Source organism: Acanthopagrus latus, chromosome 22 (assembly GCF_904848185.1).
Source record: "Acanthopagrus latus isolate v.2019 chromosome 22, fAcaLat1.1, whole genome shotgun sequence".
In the NCBI taxonomy this organism is placed as follows: Eukaryota; Metazoa; Chordata; class Actinopteri; order Spariformes; family Sparidae; genus Acanthopagrus; species Acanthopagrus latus.
In genome coordinates this window covers 19,909,249-19,923,810 of record NC_051060.1, presented here as the reverse complement: position 1 = coordinate 19,923,810, position 14,562 = coordinate 19,909,249, and the positions used below count along the sequence as shown (strand labels likewise).

The window sequence follows — 14,562 nt, the reverse complement described above, 5'->3', positions numbered from 1 at the left end:
TCTGGACGTTTTGAATTTTTATGTGGGCAAGGCTGATGTTGAATTTTTTTTAATTATTATTATTTTAAATTTTTTAAAAGCCCCATCAATGTTATTTATGTTTCTGTTGTGAGCAAAAGAAATTTGGTAGCAGTCACCTACTGCTCTCTAAAAACAAGGATCACCGAGAACAAGCTTAAAATAAAAACAAGTATCTTAAAGTACACATAGTGTGCAAGCTTCGACAGGATATCACAATCTGCATTTTCTGCTTTTTTTTCTATCGTGAGTTTGTATTTGATATTTTGTTTTCCACAGACAATCATGAGCTAGCATAGATACAGAACATGATGTTAATAATATGCAGAGTTTTATTGTGCTTTTCCATGGTGGATTTAATGACCCTTTGTGTCTTCCTTTTAAAAATAAAAAAAAAGTCTTAGATATCATTTTTATTTGATGCCATCACCTACAGTGATTCAACATGTGTTGTTAAAGTAAATGTTATGTTTTGTGTTGAAATAAAGACTTTTTCCATAAATCTCGTTCCCTCGCATGTCAGATTTATTGTCAATCGACTGTGAATCGACCATTTACAGAACGATGCTTTCAAGTGTTCCCTTCCAATAATACATTACCAGGAAATCCTAATGTCATAAACACAAACTGAATAAAAAAGGCATTCAGTGTATGATGGCCGTGACTGATATGAATCCATTATAATATATTGGGAAGATAAACCATAATTTCTCCCTGAAGACATGGCTGCCTGTCTCCTTTATCTGCCAGCATCTCTGTGTGTTCATGCTTTCAGAACCCACATAGAATTTTTCAAAGAATACATATTTCATCATATAATGGATATTATTTCAGATATCTATCATCACATTATTGGAAATGGCACAAGGTTTGTGCTTTGTCCCTCGACATTTCATGAATGGTTAGTACTTTTATATCAGATGACCACTAGAGAGCACTATTGGACTGAGAGTTAAACTGCAATGACACACAATATTAAATGATTTAACATGAATTAATATGAGGATGTGCTCGCTGAATGTCTTTACAATAACATAATTCATTAAAATAAGTGTTCAGATTTGTCCCTGTCGCTTTTGCCATGGCATTAATTTCATGAGCTTCTACAATGTCACAACATTTATTTCTGTCCAGAGTTGCATTATATTTCAGAAACTGATGACTTATTTTCTAGGTAGCCACTAACAACTGCTGTCAGGTAAATAAAGTGGAATAAGAGCGACATTTTCCCTTTAAAAGTATGCCTATAGAGAACAGAAATTTGAATTTAAAGGGGCGCTCTGTAGTTTTTAGAGAAGAAATTCAAACTCAGAATTCTAATACTTACAGCATTCATGAGGTAATAATACAAATTCAGCCGCATCTATTTTTCTCACGACTGAATAAATAAGCTGTTTTCAGAGGAATATAACCAGAGTACTGTTTGAAGCTAGAAAGGTGGCAGGGTCTGCCACGTACAAACAAAGTAAAACTGTATGACATTGTGTTGTCCTTTTGTTTATGCAGCTAATTCAGTCTCGGAAACATGGAAACAGTCTGCACATTGTGACATACTCAACTTTATTGCAGTTGTAAGTTTCAAGATGTTCTGTGGAAACAAAGCCGTCCAGAGAAATGACCTCTCTTGCATTCACAACTCACCAGAGATGTCAGCTTTGTGGTTTTGTATTAAAAATCTCCTGGAATTGACTCTTAGCAAAAATGTTGCATTGCTCTGAGTAATATGTATAAAAGTGATCTCGTATTGTTTCCTCAGCAGCTCCTAGTTATCTGAGTGACGACAGAGATGAAGTTGGTCATTGCTTCGGTGGGGTTCGTCATCAGCTGCTCCATCATCGCCCTGCCTTTCTCTCTGGTCTCGAGGGTACACATGGCTCTTTTCCACATGGTCACCAGCGACCCACCTGGAAGACGACATTATTAGGATCATCCTTAACAAGCTTATAGTGTGTGTGTGTGTGTGTGTGTGAGTCTACCATACCCAGTAGAGAGTTGATTCTATCCAGCCAAGAGAAAGTGTTCAGAGTGTTGTTCTCCTCCAGACTCAAATCGGCAATATTGGGCGCAACATCAGCCTCCTAGATGTACCGATGTGACGGGCAGGACAAAATTCAGATGAAGTAAGAACATGATTCAGGCTCAGAGAAGAATGGAGCGATTGATGGATGGAGACGTGGTGCACGTACCTGTAAAATACGACTCGGCAGAGGTTCTAGGAAAACCCTAGATTTTTCCAAACTGGATTGGAAACGGGATGCGGAGACGTACTCTGCCGAGTTGAGCCAGCTCTTCATGAAATTCTTCTCTGTGGTGGAGTAGGAGGTCTTCCTGAAGGAGGGGGAAGGACAACAGAGATGAGAGGGTTTAAAGGAATAGTTCAACAAATTGGGCAACATTTTGCTAAGCTAAGCAAACTATCTGTTGGTTGCAGCCAGATGAACCCTAACCCTCGACAGATAGATTACCTGTCGTTGCATGCAGCAGTGGCATGAGTTGAAGATGTTTGGGCTTCCCAATAGAGACCGAGGAGAGTGTCTTTCTTCTCGTTGTCGGAGAGAGAAGGATCAGTCTCAGCAGAGAGGCCCTGTAACCACACACATTGAACACTGAAGAGGCTCAGACATCTTGACTTGTAGACCCTCCCTGCGGTTACTTTTCACATGACAAGTGAACTGATGTTAATGTGAAAGATCAGTGCAGTGTCCCTTTTATCACTGTGTGTATTCAAAAGGGTGTGTGTGTGTGTGTGTGTGTGTCTACTGCATGTACCTGGAAGAAGGCATCCCACTTAGTCATGGGGTCGGCGTATTTAGCTGCGCAGTCAGTATATGTGGTGCAGTAGTCCGTTACGCCTTCAGGCACCATCACCTGGACCTGATAAGATCAATAACAATGATTACAGCAATCATCATCATCGTCATCTTCATCATCAAGCTGTATCATCATACCTGCTGAAAATTAGCATGTTAGCATCCTTTTTGAAAGCATTTTTTAGTTTGTTGGTGTTAGCATTTAGCTCAAAGCGCTGCTGATATGGCTGTGTGGGTGCTGTTCCTACAACATTATCATTAATGCTGCTGTAAGACCGTCATTACAGCTGAGCGATCACGTTTTTGTCAAGTCATAGCTTTGCAACTCAAAAGAAAGGATGCGCCTTAAAGGGGCACTGTGCAGTTTTGGAGAATACATTTAATCTCCCCAGAACACTGTTTGAAGCTAAAAATATGGCAGGGTCCGCCAAATATAAACAAAGTCATGGTGTGTGCATTCAGTTAATCAGTCATGTAAACAGAGCGTTTGTTTATTAAGTTTAGTTATCAGTTAAGATCTTTCTCTTCAGAACATTTCTGCCCCAAAAACTACACGGTGCATCTCTAACCTACCCAGAACTACAGAAAGTACCTGAACTCCTGGTCCCATGAAGCCTTGCTGTACAGCAGACAGGAAGGGCAGAACAGAGGTAAAGTAATTCACACCTGGAGGAGGAGGAAGTGGTTTAGTGTTTAATGTTCTCTGTGCATTTGTATATAAGTGTGTGTGTGTGTGTGTGTGTGTGTGTGTGTGTGTGTGTGTGTGTGTGTGTGTGTGTGTGTGTGTGTGTGTTTGTTGTACAACTTACAGCCCCACCAGCTCTGAGGGGAAATGCACATAGTATCTCCAGTTTGCAGGCCGCAGGTTGTCGTACCGGTGGGGTCAGCGAGACGACCTACAGATCAACATGTTGAACACGACAACATGAGCTGACGGGCTGAAAATGTCCACTCAGTTTAGGGCAAGAGAAGGGATCCTGCTTCTCAGATGGACTCACTAAATGATATGTTATATGTTATGAAATTTGATAAATTAGGATAGAAAAATATTTTGATCTTACCTGAAGTCAGCATCCATCCAAGCTGCAGTGCCAGTCCCCACAGAGGACTGTCTGTGGCATTTCCCCCCATGCAGCCCATGAGAGGGTCCGTAGCAGCTATCGTCAGCCGGAGCAGACTCATGCGCTGGAGATAGTTCCAGGGGTCTGGAGTCAGGATGCCGTCCTGCACCGGCATGTCGGTCACCTGGCCGGTTGTGTGGGCCCACAGGATGGGCATGCCGTTCTCTAAAACGACAGCAGAGCTGCCGAGAGACACCACACATGCCAGGAGGAGGCCGAGGACCGCTGGACGGAGCATGACTGCGGAGAGCGTCAGAGTCAAGAGGACTGAGAGTGGTCGCACAGATGCAAGGCTTATATACTCTCTCAAACACACAGATACACCCACTCACCTTTCTCCATGTGACAGGCCGTTCACTGGACCCTCAATCACGGACAGATAAGATAATGTGTTTACACAGAGAGCAGTACTGTACAAATCCTTCAAAACAGAACACACACACACACACACACACACACGCACGATCAAATGAAGACAACATAAAAGGCCAATCATTTCACTCAGTGCTTCACTGTCATTCAATCACTGACTCGGGTTGTTCATACGGCACACTGGATATAAATTAAAATGTGACTTACAGAACATCTGAGACTCTAAATTTATTCACCATGATCCATTTCATGTAATGCTCAAGATCCGATTTGCTTTCATTGTCCCTCTAAAATAAAGAGTGTATAAACAGAGCAGCCAGAAAGTATTCAGATCCCTTCACCTTTTTCACATTTTATGTTGCAGCCTCACGCTGAAATATTTCAATTGTTTATTCCCCTCACCAGTCTACAGTCATTACATAATAACAAGGTGGAAAACAGAATTTCAGAAGTGTTTGCAAATGTATTCAAAAGGAAAAACTGAAGTTTCACTCTGACATCAGTATTCAGAGCTTTTCCCTGTGCTTGGTTGAAGCACCTTTGGCAGCGATTACAGCACCAAGTCTTCTTCTTGGGTCTGACGCGACAAGCTTCGAACATCGCCGCAGATCCTCTCAGGCTCTGTCAGGCTGGATGGGGACTGTCCTTTCAGCCATTTCATATTCACGTCTCTCCAGAGATGTTTGATTGGGTTCAAGTCAGGGCTCTTTCTGGGCCACTCAAGGACATCCACAGAGTCGTCCCTAAGCCACTCCTGCTTTGTCTTTGCTGTTTGTTTAGGGTCATTGTCCTGTTGGAAGGTGAACCTCAGGCCGTGTCTGAAGCCCTGGGTGCACTCCACGAGGTTTTCGTTAAGGATATCTCTGTACTTTGCTCTGTTCAACCTTCCCTCAACCCCGACCAGTCGCTCAGTCCCAGCAGTGCCGGGTTTCCTCCAGACGTGACGCTCAGAATTGAGGCCAAACAGTTCAGTCTTGGTTTTTATCGGACCAGAGTATCATGTTTCTCACAGTCTGAGTGTCCTTTACGCGCTCTTTCGTGAACTCCAGACGGGCTTTCATGTGTCAATCACTGACGAGAGGCTTCCGTCTGGCCACCTTAAAGCGTGCAGTGATGGTTGCCCTTCCGGATGTTTCTCCCATCTCAACACAGCTTGGCCATAGCGACTGTCAGGTTCTTGGCCATCTCTCTTACCAAGGCCCTGCTCCCTCTGAGTGTTCATTGTTGAACCTTGGAGGCCACTGTGCTCTTGGGGACCTTCGATGCAGCAAACGTTTTCTTTTATTGTCTTCCCCAGATCTGTGCCTCGACACAACCTCGTCTCTGAGCACTGCAGGCAGTTCCTTTGACCTCATGGCTTGGTTTTTGCTCTGATGGCCAAGAAAATTTGCGTTTCTGCTTTGTTATGAGGGGGGGAAAAATGCACTGTTTATGATTACTTGTTTAATTAAGTCAGATTAAGTGACTTGAATCTCCACAGCACGCCCTCAAAAACCTCAAGAACTCAGTCTGACAACAAGATAAGAGTTACTTCATGTCCGGTCAATCAACAGATGTGTATCCACATCTGCACGTGTGCAGTAAGTGACCACCATGTCCTTTTTGCAAACAGTCTCTGTGAGAGTTGTGCAGGTTTTTCAGCTACCAACAGTTCAATAGACTGAGATAACTGACCCTCATTTTGTTCCTGAAAACTCAAGGCAGGATGATCCACGTGGATGTCATCAAACTGTCTTGTGACATGTGCAGGAAAGTGAAGATGCTCCAGTCCTCCTGTGGTTTGTATAGATTGATTGAGTATTTATCATTTTTGCTCATTTATAACTCTCAGAGGAAAATATTGTACTTTTTACTCCACTACATTTAATTGACTCTAGTTATTATTTTCCTTACAAAAATCTGAAAAAAATCATCTCCACATGAAAGAAGTACAATTTTGAAATGCTCTTACATGTGTTCATTCTGTGATTAAAGCAGAATAATATCATTTCTTAAATGACAGGCAGAATGAGTGCTGATTTTTGAAGAATGCACTTCCAGACTTTTACTAAACAATTTTACTCATGATGGAATATTTTGTGACATGATGCACCTTTAAAAAGGACCAGAGTGCTTTACTCCACCGCTGTAGTTAGTCAGCCTGACTGTGATCCTGACTGGCTGCTGGCCTGAACAGATGTATGTGAAAAGCTGCTTCGCCAGGAGCTGGAGTTTGTTACAGTAGCTGTGTGATTAACCTGTCTGAACCTCAGTGAGCAAACATCTGCCGGGTTTACTGCTTCATTGTGCTGTGTTGATCAACCGATACGCAAACAAGGCTGATCCCATGACAACATCCTCAGAATGAGGCAGAGACGCACAATGTGAAAACAAAATACATAAATAAACACATTTTGGAAATAAAGGTAAAAGGATAATAATACAGAAATATAAATGTAAATATATAGATGAAATTTAAAAAATATATACAACTACTGACATTGAAATAAAATGGAGAATCAAATAAAATAAATAGATAGGGGTATTAATAAAAATGTTAAAAGAAAAATGGCTGTTAGAATTGCATAATGAAGCAGAAATGCATAATGTAAAAAAAAATGCATAAATAATACAATTCTCGAAATAAATGCAAAGGGATACCTATACAGCAATAAAAAAATAATAAATAGATGAAATAAAGAGTGAGCAACACTGACAATTAAATTTAAGAAATAGGGGAATTAATATAAAGTTTAAGAGAGGCTGTTAGAACTGCAGAATGAAGCAGAAATGCATGATGTAAAAACAAAATGCAGAAATAAACAAATTAGAAGTAAAGAAAATGCAAAGGATAATAATAGAGAAAGTAAAAATGTAAACACATTTAAAAATCGAACAAAGATCAAAGAAATAAAATTGAGAATTCAATAAAAAAAATAGGGGAATTAAGTAAAAGTTTACTTTTAACATGTCACATTTTTATAAATTATAACATGTGTAATTTTTAAAACATTTTTTGTGCATTTAATGACATTTACTGATGACCTGACGCACTAACTTTTTTCTTTTCTTTTTCTTTTCTTTCTGGCAGGATTGGTCCTCCATACAGACCCTCGCCTCGTCACGCCTCCATCCCTGCAGACATCATGTGACGGGGGAGTGGCCGAGAGTCAGGAAATAACACCGCAGCCTTCAAGTCACAAGAAAAAGGTAAAGTGGAAACTTTCACCTAACACGAATCATCCAGGGGGGGAAGAATGACACCACAGACACATAATCAACTCTGTCTCATGATGGTGTTTCATGTTTAGGAGCAGGCAGATTAAAAAATCATGAGCTCTCAGTAAAACGAGACAGAGGCAGAGAGAGAGAGAGAGCTTTAAATCGTGCTGCGACTTTGATTGTAACTTGACGACTTTTGCTCTCTGCGCATGTTGGAAAGAAGAGTTTAAAGTTCATGTTTTAAAAAGAAGAAGCGTCTCATCATGTGTGGATGTGTAGATGGTGTTCAGTCATGCGCTCTGACTTCATGATGTTGGGAAAAGATCGAGTCGATTTCCGCATTTTTTTTTTCAAGACAAACTCACTCAGAGAGAGACAGACAGACAGGAAGTGTGTTACAGCCGAGCGCAGCAGTCAGCGGATCATCTGAGGTTAATAAAGGGGTTCAACATTTATTATGTTAACATCCCATCAGGGCTGAGCTGTGAGGCTCTCAGCAGCAGATGGTCATTTGAATATTATTTCAATCCTCTGGAGTCAGCAGCACAGGAAGTCAGCCTGACTGAGCCCCATGAACACTCCTCACCCTGCTGAAGACCAGGCTTCAGAGCTGCAGTCATTCACTGATCACTTATCAATAAGTCTATTAAAGTGATTGTACCAACTGTTATGATAATTGGTTCATCGGTTTTGTGTTTTTGTGAAGAAACAAAGCCAAATTTAGGTGATTACAGCTACATAATTGTGATTATTAGCTGGTTAATTTACTCCTATATGACTGTAAACTCAGTAGTATATAGATAATATAAATAATATGAGTATATTATATCGTTATCAGGATATAGGACTAGATACCATCTTAGATTTTGAGATTACTGTTGATAAGCAGTGTTTGGCAAAATGCAAAATATACCATATTTCTAGTTACCTTCAATTTTTTTTTATTATTTCAGTCATTCATATTTGTTTTAGCTGATTAGTCTAGTCTAATTATTTCAACAGTTTAGCTTTTATATACCTTTTTTTATTGCAACTGTTTGTTCTTTTTACATATTGTTATGAAGATGGTTCTGCATTACTTGTGATGCGCTCTCTGTCCGACTCGCGAGTAAACAAAGTGACAGACGTGTTGTTGTGCGTCCTCGCAGCTCTCCATCATGGCCTACCATGCTGGGACCGCAGAGGAGCCCAGTGCTTTGGTCCACAACATCAGCTCCAACATCCAGAAGCTGACGCTACTGAGTAATACACACACTACACACACACACACACACACACACGTGCACTCATCAGCGAATACATGTACCTAAATGTGGATGTGTGCAGATAAACAGTGTGTTCTCTCCTCTCCAGCCTCGGAGCTGCAGAGGGCAGTTTCTCTGCTGGGAACAGAGCAGGACAGCAGCCAGCTGCAACAGACGCTGTGAGTTATGGGGGCTCGGCTCGGTTCTGCGTGACCGGTCCATTACAGTGAATCTCTTAGCACAAGTGCAGGTGGAGAAAAGGTTAAACTGAGTTGTCAAGCGTTATGATGAATTCATTACGATGCATTTTTTCGGCAGCTTTTTTTTTTTTTTTTTTTTTCTGTCTGGCCTTTATTTCTCTACTTTCACAAAATTAAAGAATATTTGTATTTGGTCACCAGGCAACAGAAACAGCAGCATGGCAACCAGCTCGCGAAGGAGACCGACAGACTGATGAAGGCGTTCAGCGCACTTCCTATTGGCCCCGATCAGGTACTGGACTGAACTGAAGAAAATTCTTTCCCAAAACAAAGTTGCAAAGCAGCTCTGAGCCCGAGAAAAATGTCCCCCAAGGGAGCAATAAAGGAATTTGTATTGTATTGTAAGTTTCTTGGCTTTTCTCTGAACGTTTTCTTTCTGTGTGTCTTTTTAGCGGCAAAGGAAGATACAGAAAGAGCGTCTGCTGAACGACTTCTCCGCCGCTCTGAACAGCTTCCAGAGGATCCAGCGGCAGGCGGCCGACGCCGAGAGAGAGTTTGTGGCCAGAGTCAGAGCGAGCTCCAGGGTGTCGGTGAGTAACCCGCCGCACCGGCAACACCACAGGTCCGGTCAAACAGACAGCGGGTGGCCGATACAAGGCTTCTGCAGGTCCTTCAGAAAATCTTAAAATGCCATAATTTGGATCCTGTATTTCACATCACATTTATTTTACGCTGAGAGTTTACAGAGCGAGTTCCACAAGACAAACAGTGGCCCTCACATTGTTGTGCCAGCGCCAGAGCCTTTAACTGAGACTGTTTTAGACACCGATGCCCTCAGGAGAGCGGGCTCGCTTGGCAACTCTGTTCCCTCACTGCTTATCTGACTGCACAAGTCAGGGAACTGTATCCGCTGTGTTCCTGCTGATAAGCAGGGAGAGCGGCTCCTTGCTATTTTAAAGTGGCTGTGAGAAATCATATCATCATATCTCGACTGGGGGGGAATTAAAAGCTACAAGTTTTATTTGCTCTGTGTAACCAAATTATATTTAACAATGTATTACAGTCAGCACCCTGAACACACTGAGTCATGCTGCAGCACACAGAACCACAGCATGTCCTCTACAGTGTGTTTGCAGTAAATATATCTATCTATATATGATCTGAACTGTATTTTCTTTTAACAGGGAGGGCAGCCTGAGGACAGCTTTGGAAATATGCCTCCGTTCCCCGGGTAGAGCCACCGTTTATGATCATTACTATAATTTATTTTCCTATTTCTATGATTATTATTATTATTATTGCTATGTTTTTATATCCACATTTGTTCCTGCAGGGATGCCCAGGTGCAGGCTCAGGATGAGGCCATCACTGAAGAAGACCTGAGGCTGATCCAGGAGAGAGAGTCGTCCATCAGGCAGTTAGAGGTACAAATAAGAATTAAAACGTTACGGAGCATCTTCATCTGCTCTGCGTGTCTGCGTTCACCGTAAAGTCACGAACCATTCCTTCTCTATGTTGCTCGATCCAGTCCGACATCACCGACATCAATGACATCTTCAAGGACCTGGGGATGATGGTCCACGAGCAGGGAGACATGATAGGTGAGCTCCTGCCGGCTGGTCTGAAACTGTGACATGACCACAGTTAAACAGAAGATCAAATTACTCTGTACATGTCGCACTTAGCTGCATAAATCTGCACATCAATGTAGTTTTGTACATGTAGTGTTTTTTCCAGGTGAATCAAAATGTTCAAGTGATAGTTAAAAGTTTTTGGAAATATGTCCGTACTCTTGTCTCACTGAGAGTCTGATAAGATCGATCCCACTCTCATGTTTGTGCGGTAAATACGAAGCTGTAGCGGGCCTCAAGTTAGCTTAGCTTAGCTTAGCTTAGTGCTCAGGCTGGAAACAGGTGGGAAACACAGCTAGCTTGGCTCCGTCTGCAAAACAAACGAGATCAAGCACGGTGACTGGTGATCTGTGGAGGTGCTGGCAGATGGATGTTGTTATCTTTGGACAGATTTCCCCCAGGAGCAGCGCCAGGCTTTGAAGCTCTTTTTTTTTTTGACATAGTGGCCAAACATTTCTTTTTTCTGTGTCACATCCCAATGAAATGACTGGCTGCACATCAGAATTTGATCCATTTGGTCTAATTACATTTGGAAAGTCTAGAGGAGCCACACAATTGAATCATTTCATCCCATATAAGATAGCGGACGGCAAATCTAGCGCTTAGAAACACAAATGAAGACTTGTCCGTGTTGATTTGTTGACATGTGCGCCACCACTTCATTCCCACCTGCTGCATGTACAATGTGTGTGTGTCTCCTGTGTGTCCTGCAGACAGTATAGAAGCCAACGTGGAGAGCGCAGACACGCATGTCCAGAACGCCACGCAGCAGCTGGCACGTGCTGCAGACTACCAGGTAAATCTCCACAGGACAGACAGGATGATGCACAGGAGAGAGGGAAAGGCAGATACAATAAACAAGGGATTAAAGGGAGAGTTCACCCCCAAAAATTAAAATCAATCACTCATTATTTACTCACTTTAATGATGATGGAAAATGAGCTGAAGTTCCGTAGTCCACAAAACAATTCTGGAGCTTCACGGGAAAACAGCACTGAGGCCTTTTCCTAATCAAATTAAGTAGCTGTTTTAAAACATATATATATATATATATATATATATATATATATATATATATATATATATATATATATATATATATATATATATATATATATATATATATAAAAGAAAAACATAAAATAACTCGTCCGGTGCAATCCTTGTTTTCAAAAGGCCGGAGGAATCTTCACCATAGCTGCTAATCTAAAAGCGTTAGCATGCCTCATCTGAAGTGAGTGCACCAGCTTGACTACGTGTCAGCGGGTGTAAATACAATCTTTTCAAATACATGTGGGATCTGGGGCCTTCAGGGTTTGTGCTGGGATAAGCTGTATGTCCCCAGGAGTCCCCATCTACTGCAGTTGTTTAGGAGAACGCTGCAACACTGTTTGGCTGAGAAGCTCCAGAAATGTTTTGTGGAACATGAAACTTCACCTGACTTTCCATCATTATGGGGGTGAGTAGATGATGCCTGAATTTTCAATTTTGGAATGACTTTTCTTTTAATATCCTCTTAGAAAAGAGAGGCTTTTCGCATGTATAATCATGAGAGAAGTTGGCTTGTAACTACTGAAACAATGCAGAAATTTAAATCTGGCTGCTGTAAAGGTCCCTGAGCTAACAGTATGTGCTCACATATGACTCCTCCACCTCCTGCACAAGGGCTCTCTTGTGTAACCAGGTTCTTAGTCAGCTTGTTTTGCGTTAATAAGACGTAGAGGAAGAGGTGTGAAGCTGAAATGAAAAATAAAAAGCTGAGTCACGAGGTGATTCATGTAGTAGCTGTGACTCACTTAATAACTTAGTAAATAAATCTGTCTCTTCATTCAAAGTTAGATTATAAACCATACTTATTTATAACAAGAATAACCTCTTTTCCTTTTTTTTTTTTTTTCATCCACCAGCAAAAGTCCCGGAAGAAGATTTGCATCCTCATGATAGTGTTGGCTGTAGCTGCTGCTGTTATTGGACTCATCATCTGGGGTGCTACCAAATCATCATGAGGGCTTCTTCTTCTTCTTCTTCTTCTTCTTCTTCTTCTTCTTCTTCTTCTTCTTCTTCTTCTTCTTCTTCTTCCTCTTCTTCCTCCCCTACACCTCTCCTTTTTAGTCACCAGCCTGGACAAAAGGGTGAAGCAACATCCTTTCCTCTCCTCATCCTCCTCCTCCTTCTCTCACCCTCATCACGAGGACAGTCTGTCTTTCCATGAATTGATTATGATTAAGATAATCGCTGTCCTCGTCGACGGGACTGCACACTTCCTTTGCTGTGAAAGCAAAGCGAGTCCTGGTAGCTCTGCTGTTCACTTCAGCTTCATTTGAATCATTATTATGATTATTTTTATTATTATTAGGCATGATTTACTTTGTGACAGGAAAGACTGTCAGGGGGGAGGTGTATACACAGGTGGGGTATTGGGAGTGTTCAGTGGCGGCCATGTTGGCTCCAAAAAGCTCTTAATGTTAAATGAAGTTAAAAGTAGAGACAACGCTTCTGGGTGCGATGAAGCGGCGCGTCGCTGCAGGTGGGTAAGAGGGGATTAACCTTCAGATGTGTCTCGTCAAAAAAATGTCATATTGCTGCCGCTGCTTTCCTTTGTCAGGTTAGATGTTATGAGTTCACGTGCTATAAGCTTCTCTGTAATGAAACTATGAATCAAGTGCACTATTTGAATTTGGAGGTAAACAGAAGTCAGCCCATGTAGCCAAACTGCATTCCGCCTAATCGCAGTGCAGCCAAAATCCATTTTTTTTGGTCTATTGTCTCCTGTGTTATAAGTTATGATTAATTCAGATTATAATAGTTGATTTCTGTTGTTGAATTCTAATCATAAATCAAGAAGTAATGTTCATTCCAATCCTAGATTTTTCGTGACACACTCCATTATTAGCCAATCATTTCAAGTAATTAGAAGGTTTTTTTGATACCGTGTGTACATGGTGATTTTTGTTCGGTTGGACTAATTGTTTTTAACTGTACAGCTTAGAAAGATTGCATGGACATCTTCTTTTTTTTAATTGATTTACATACTTGTCACATCACAGATGATCACACACACAAAGAATGTACAAAAGATGTAAGGTGCCACATGTACAGGCGAAGGTCGAGCAACAGCTGGAGTTGTGTTTTATTGTTTGTTTCAATGTGCAGTACTCACGGTATATGTGCTTCATGTAAAAAAGTCCCTGCACACCACACAGGCGTCCTCAGTTACATGTCGAAGTTGGCCTGTGTTGGTTGACAGCGTGCCTGTGGGGCCTTTTACTCACGGATTAACCTGCAATACCTATTTTTATTTCTATACTCCTTATGTGAAGAAACCAAACTCTTAGTAACCAAAACTAAAGTATGTTAAAGCAAACACTAATACTTATTTTCTACAACTCTGAGACCCAAATGAAAAGTGATGATCACATGTATATTTTGAATACTGAGATTAAGCTGCCTACCATGTGCTCAATAAATTACCTGAATGTACTGAACAAGGAAATGAGTTTTTTTTTTTTTATTTGTTTGTTTATGATTCTATTATTTTAAATCTAAATCTAAATTTAGTTTTATTTCGTTCCAATACTCATCCAAAGGAGAAATAAAAAAGAAATGCTTCTAGAAAACACAGCTAGCTTATCGGTAACAATCAACTGAAATGTAACTCAGATGGTGTTGAGATGTTTCAGAGATCCTTTGTTGATTTCTTTGAGAAGAGGGTTTACTCTTGGGGAGGAAAACAAAATTAAACTGAATTGAACTTATGACACTGACAGAGATCCTTTATTGATTTGTTCGGCAGGAGGGTTTCCTCGGGGTATGTTTGCAAAAACTGAACTTTGTAACAAACTGAATTCCTTTCTCTTGGTGTTTGTTTGGCGAATCACACTGGAATCTGTATTTTTTTAGTTAACATGATTTGAACTTGACTAACCCGACCCTGCAAAAAGCCACCAGGATAAAGTCAAGCTGTT

At 41.1% G+C, this 14,562-nt stretch overlaps 2 protein-coding genes across 2 annotated transcripts; one reads left to right on the top strand and one right to left on the bottom strand.

The window, feature by feature from the left end:
* Positions 1-1,582: 1,582 nt before the first annotated feature.
* Positions 1,583-4,197, bottom strand: LOC119012675 (protein LEG1 homolog). Its single transcript, XM_037086703.1, has 8 exons — positions 3,890-4,197; positions 3,638-3,724; positions 3,421-3,494; positions 2,788-2,892; positions 2,484-2,602; positions 2,205-2,346; positions 2,000-2,096; positions 1,583-1,922 (listed from the first exon to the last, which is right to left on the bottom strand). The coding sequence occupies exons 1-8, from the start codon at positions 4,185-4,187 to the stop codon at positions 1,771-1,773; spliced, it is 1,074 nt and encodes a 357-aa protein (XP_036942598.1). The 5' UTR covers positions 4,188-4,197; the 3' UTR covers positions 1,583-1,770.
* Positions 4,198-6,011: 1,814 nt separating this feature from the next.
* Positions 6,012-14,086, top strand: LOC119012945 (syntaxin-7-like). Its single transcript, XM_037087194.1, has 11 exons — positions 6,012-6,099; positions 7,392-7,510; positions 8,671-8,764; positions 8,876-8,945; positions 9,168-9,258; positions 9,419-9,556; positions 10,151-10,197; positions 10,300-10,390; positions 10,495-10,567; positions 11,311-11,393; positions 12,505-14,086. Exons 1-11 carry the CDS (start codon positions 6,027-6,029, stop codon positions 12,601-12,603), a joined length of 978 nt encoding a protein of 325 aa, XP_036943089.1. The 5' UTR covers positions 6,012-6,026; the 3' UTR covers positions 12,604-14,086.
* The last annotated feature ends 476 nt before the right edge of the window (positions 14,087-14,562 follow it).